We start from the raw sequence: 6007 nt of genomic DNA on the forward strand, positions 1-6007 counted from the left end.
CCCCTGACTATACTCACGAAATGAACGCTATGGTAAACGACACAGCTCAATTCCAACGCAATGTCACACGAAATAATTAAATCAAAATTAAAATAAATCGAAATCTATGAAAATCAATTTAACAATGCAATCGGAAACATTGAAATGGAATCGTAAAATATTTAGTATAGCGTGTGTTGCTTTTACGTCCAACAGATGGTGCTGTTTTTCAAAAGAAGCATGTTTTTACCTGTCACAGGTGTGACATTTATATAATAGTAGGTATGTAAAAACATGCGCGTATTCGAATGCAACGTTGTGTCAAAATTTCAAAGCAATCAGTGAAGAACTTTCGGAGATTTAAGATTTTGAACAAACGAACATTTACATTTTTATTTATATAGATTTTATTTATATAGATTAGCGCTATATTATTATATTTTACCTATTTCCCTGGACCTGCATGTAAATCCTAAAGTTTGATATCTGATTGACGATTATGATCTTATTTTAGAATCAATAATAAATCAGTAAGATTAAAAAAAAATGTTTAATTTTTAGAATATAACAGCCCTCCATCGCGTAATCATGCTAATAAACCTATAAAGTACACACCTGTCTAACTTGAGCATAAAATTTGCCTAGAATGCTGAAGAGATTTCCGACGCTGTTTGTAAATTATGCCTCAGTGTATCGACGTGTTTTTTACAGTGCTGCTAAAAATTGTCGTCTGCAAAGTTTCTGCTGTTCAAACGACTCTGCAGCTTTTTATCTGTGAGTGCTTAAAATCTTACACCATAAATTATGATTTTAAGTTCGAGTAAACGATTTTCTAAGACTTTTTGAAAAGTTTGTTTGTCGTTTAAGCACAACGATGCACCATGGACTATCTATGCTTTGTCCTTCCGGGTATCGAAACCCGGTTTCTAGCGTTGTAATCCCGCAGACATACAACTGTGCCATTGGGGAGGGAGTTAAAAAGTGCAAAATATGTTTTTCTTATCTTTTAGCAATCTATCTTCACGCATATTCACTATTGTGTTCTTTAAGAACGAAGATGAAATCATATAACGTTTTATAACATTTGAATTTCTGGGTTTGGCTGTTGTTAAACACAAAGTAACACCAGGGGTATCGAAACTCGATTTTTAGCGTTTTTTTTTTTGGTGTACAAAACTTGAAGATAGCTTTTATATGCGGAAACATCTGTTTGCAACATCTCAACCATCAATTGGTCCAGTTATCAACGCTATTTTCAAGTTTTGAACAACTCGACTTTCATGATCTACATATGTACATGTGCCGATGTTTCCGTTTATCAACGTTATATTTTAAAATCTGTGCAAGAACAGATGTTGACCTGCAGACTTGCCGCTGAGTTACTGGGTGGGGGGGTGCGACATTTGAGGGGCACATCGAAACAAATATCTTTCATATTGCGGAATCGTTTTGAAAGATGGCGGTAGCGTAATTGATGAAAATTTTGAAAAGTGTGTGTTTGTTGTTAAGCACAAAGCTACACAATGGACCATCTATGATGCGCCCACCACGAGTATTGAAACCCGGGTTTTAGTAGTATGAGCCCATTTTGGAAATTGCTGGAAAAATGATTTTGTGTCGTATTTTCGTTGATATCTTGATTTTTGTTTATGTTTTTAACTGTCAGTTGATAGGTGTTTCAAATTCAGAGTCCTTATTACAAAAAACAAATACATAGAAAATTACATCCTCATTTCTGACAAGCTTCACGTGTTAAATCTGCGTGTTGACTGTAAGTGATTTTTATTGATATTATATAAAAAATAAGTTCTAAAAATTTTTTAAATAATGTTTTAAGATTTCGCGCAAGCCCACGTGAAGGGCTGTCTACGCTTAGTGGTCCTTAATTTTTAGCTAATAGACAAGAGGAAAGTCAGCTAATTAACAGCACCCAACACCAGCTTTTGGAATACTTTCATCGAATATACGGATTTGAACGTCAGTCTTATAATGCACCCATGACTCTAAAGTGCGGAGGGTGTTTTTGCGGTAACGTGATGCGAACCATGAACACTGAGAATCACAATCCGGTACAGTAATCAACAGGCCACACCCGGCCCATATAAAGTACGTGAAAAATGTAATTTGTAAAATAACAATTATTTAGATATTTGAAATCCAATTCCTAATTGTTCTCTGCCAAACATTTGTCTTTAGAAAACACAAAGATAATTCAAATGCGGCTCTTTAAAATTATTTTGGGATAAATGGATACAGGAAATATCGTAAATTTAGTATCATTGCTGGTTGTTGGATCAACCATCCGTATTATGAAGTTACAAGCAAAAGTACCCGTCTGGAGTGACGAGAAAAGTTTAAGTTAATCTATCAACTTAAATTATTTCATGACCTTTAAAAGGGTTAATTGTGTTGCACTCTTGGTTTCACTCAGAGCCAAAGTTCTAAGCTTCTTATACCACCCACATTTGGTAAATCTACATTTTTATTCTTTAAGTTACGTCACATTTTAAAATGTGAATGACAGTGTGATTAATTCCTAACAATTTAGTGTAGAATATCCTGCTTGCGAAATAAAATTTGGCATCAACATTATTCATGGCTATCCTCCCGTCATTTTAAAAGTGAATGTTGAGCTTTGCCCTCGCGCACAGCTTTTCAGACAGGAGATAGACGAACGCTTAGGCAGACACCACGGTTCGCAATATATATGAGCTACCCTTACACACATTCAAACACACAAGTTATTATTTTTACTATAAGAGTATATGACTGGACGGTCGAAAGGACCTCAATTTTCTATTTTTCACTCTTTTGTTTAGCAAATCTATTTTTCTGGATAAATGGTTGTAAGTTACTTGTAAATAAGCTCGAATTTATACCCCTTAAATCAAAATGTTTTCTGCCAGATTTAATGTTGCCTCAAAATGGAAGGTTCTTAATTCTCATATTATCGAATAAGTTGAATAATGTGTACTTAACCAATATTCTAATTAAATAATTTGATATTTCTTTCATAGTTTCCTTCTGTCGAATTTATAGTTATTTATCCAATGCGTGACGTATACCTTGGGTAAAAGAAGATTTTTTTTTTTCTTTTCACGTTTCAGATTGAAATTTAATGTTTGAACCAATAACACCAATTAAATCAACAAATGGAAGAAAATGAATTAGAAGATTTAACTACTGACGGGACACAGGGGTTTGGTAGGTTGCACCATCTGTTGGATAATATAGTCACTGAACCTATTGCTGGTATTAGCGACGAATGTTCTGGTCAATATATTTCTGCTGGTATTGAAAACTCGAGTAATGTTCACATCGGCCACAGCCTGACATACAATATTGTTTTACCCAAGAAGGTAAGGATAACAAAAACATTTCAAATAGATTAAAATTACATATAGTCATTTTTTTTCTGTCTTACATTTACCATTTTTAAAAATAAGAATCTGCTTGTTTTGATACTGAAAAGATTGCATTGTCATTGATAATATTAGAGTTATTAGTGCTGTTCATTAAAACTTTATTAATATAATAGTATTTAGGAAAAAAAAAGTTCGATTCGTACTTTATTCCTGTCATGTTCTGAGCATGAGACTCTAAGTGTTATCAAGATAAAAACACAAGAGAGAGAGGACGGTGGCAGAAAGTCATTCATTTCACCGAAATCGCCTCTCATAGCAATCAACGTTAAACATCAAAAACAAGGTAAATGCAGCCATTGGCATTCATGTACCCACCACCTATTAAACTAGCGTTGAATACAATAACTCAAAATTAATATAGCATCAGACAAACCAATCTACAAGTCTGCACTCTGACCAAAAATATGATTTAAAGTATGTAACTGGGCTTTCAAAGTTAAAATATTTCAATAGTGAAGCTCATTTCTCGACCCCCCCCCCTTCCAATTGCACAGTGGTAAGTCTGAAGGTCTATAAGGAAAAAAAAGTTTTCGGTACCCATAGTGGGCACAGCCCATTATGTAGCTTTGAAACATAACACCAAATTATCGAGCCTTTTCTTTCCAAAAAGCCACCCCTCGCAAGTTTACCCAAACAATTTTGAATATCTGAATCAATCATCTCAAATTTTTCGACATTCCAGATATAACAAGTTCAAGATTTTAAGCATTTCTACGAAAAATGTTTTTTTAGAGGGATTATGTTAGTAATCCATTACTGAATTCTTTCAAACATGTTGAGAGGCTTCACAAGAATGTTACACATATTTTCAAAAACATTCTTACTCTTAATTAATTGTTTGTTTGTTTAGAGCAAAGCCATGTCAAACTATTTATTGTGTCCACTGCGGATTTTAGCATTGTAAGTCCGTAAATATAGCGCTGTCTCACCGTGGAACACTTAATTAAAGTCAAAATTCGTACAGAGAGAATTCCGAATTCTGGCCTGTACTTGAAGTTTAAATCATGATTTTCTTTTTGAATATTTATTAAAAAAATCTAGATACTCTATACGTGTGACATAACAGCTTGAGTTTGATGGCATGATCCCCAAAACATTATTAAACTGTTAAATAATTATGAAAAGTTATTTTTCATACAGAACTTGAGTAGAACTTCTGTAGTGACACCATACATATATATATTGAGTGATATTCATTTTTACTCTATATCCCCTGGTGGGTCAGCAGGAAGTTTATGGTCTAACGCGCTAAAATCTGGAGTTTTGTCCCATGCAATAGAGAGAACGCAGCTAGCCAAGTGTGTAGTTTTGTACTACAAACATCAGCAACAACTCTATCAGCTCCTTGTGGCTCAGCAATAAGTATGAATGCTTATAACGCTAAAAATCGGTTTTCGATACTCATGGTTGGCACAGCACAGATTGCCCACTGTATAGATTTGTGTTTTACAACAAACAGAATATTTTTACTCACCAAGATAAATTTAAAGAAAGCTGGAGCTGGATGGAAATTCCTAAGAACTAATTGCAAGTTAACTTTAATTGCTATTTTGGTGAGTAGAAGGAGGAATCTTGATAGACTTTAGAGCCTTTTACAACTTTAATTTACATATCTAATGTGTTACATATATATATCTATTAATAACACCAAAGATACACATACAATATATATAGTAGCACATTGGCAGAAGAAGCTTCTTGTACAACTATGTTAAATGTTTTTTGTGTTGCAACAACTGCCTTGTATTGCCCGAGTAAGCTGTAAAAGTTGGTACTGAGTTTCTGTGTTTTTTATTAAAAGTGCTTGAACAAATATACATTAATCTTTAGGAAATAAAGTTAAAGATATTATTATTATTACTATTTTATTAATTTTGTATTTGCAGACATCATATTTTAAATTGAATTAGATTATTTACTTCGGGTTACATAAGAAATGTAAGAAAATTATGTTAAGTTTCTTATCCTTTTATAGGACCTTAACAATGCTTTAGTTGTGCACGAATGCTGATTCGCCTATTTTATTTTATCTGTTCACACTCATATCATAAGCAGTGTGTATCTGACATGTGTTTTAAGAAATGGATATGTCTACAACTTAAGTAAACATACTTATTTTTTACAATTTCTTCAGATTTTTTAATTATCAGGGAATACAAAAGTAAATTACCGATCGTACTCTGTGAATATTCCTTGAAGGATTAAAATTTGATTTATAAATGTTTTATCATCATTCATTCTATTGATACTGTTTCTTTACTTTAGAAAGGCCTCGATAAATTTGATAATTTAGCAGTGTTAAAATGAAATTCAATGTTAAGAAATGTACAGTTACCTATAAAAGTACTAGGTGGTGTCAGGCTTAAATAAATAGTGGTATAATTGGGGGCGCAGGCCGCCCCTTCCATTAATGTGAGCCGTAGCACACAAACTGTTATTCCAGTTTTAACAGAGTTCTTCTGACAGATCTCACCGAAATAAATATAACACCGAAGTCAGCACAGACAGAAAACTAATTAAAGGTAGATAGATATAATTTGAGTCTTGAAACGTATTATTCCTTATTCGATGACGAGGAACCCACTTTGAGACTAATAATGGCT

The 6007-nt window shown here is 33.3% G+C and overlaps 1 protein-coding gene across 3 annotated transcripts in view; it reads left to right on the forward strand.

Annotated features, from left to right (window-relative positions):
• Window positions 1-6007, forward strand: part of LOC111087803 — a 26475-nt gene that overhangs the window by 8648 nt on the left and 11820 nt on the right. The window contains exon 2 of one of the 3 annotated variants that reach the window (XM_022395779.1): window positions 3087-3338. The exons of 1 other annotated variant lie outside the window; for it this stretch is intronic. In XM_022395779.1, coding sequence (XP_022251487.1) covers window positions 3132-3338 — 207 coding nt within the window. In that variant the 5' untranslated portion in view covers window positions 3087-3131. Of the gene's footprint in view, window positions 1-3086; window positions 3339-6007 lie in introns of those variants that run through there. One more of the 3 variants, XM_022395781.1, reaches the window with a different exon arrangement.

The sequence above is a fragment of the Limulus polyphemus genome, unplaced genomic scaffold, assembly GCF_000517525.1.
Source record: "Limulus polyphemus unplaced genomic scaffold, Limulus_polyphemus-2.1.2 Scaffold2668, whole genome shotgun sequence".
Lineage (NCBI taxonomy): Eukaryota > Metazoa > Arthropoda > Merostomata > Xiphosura > Limulidae > Limulus > Limulus polyphemus.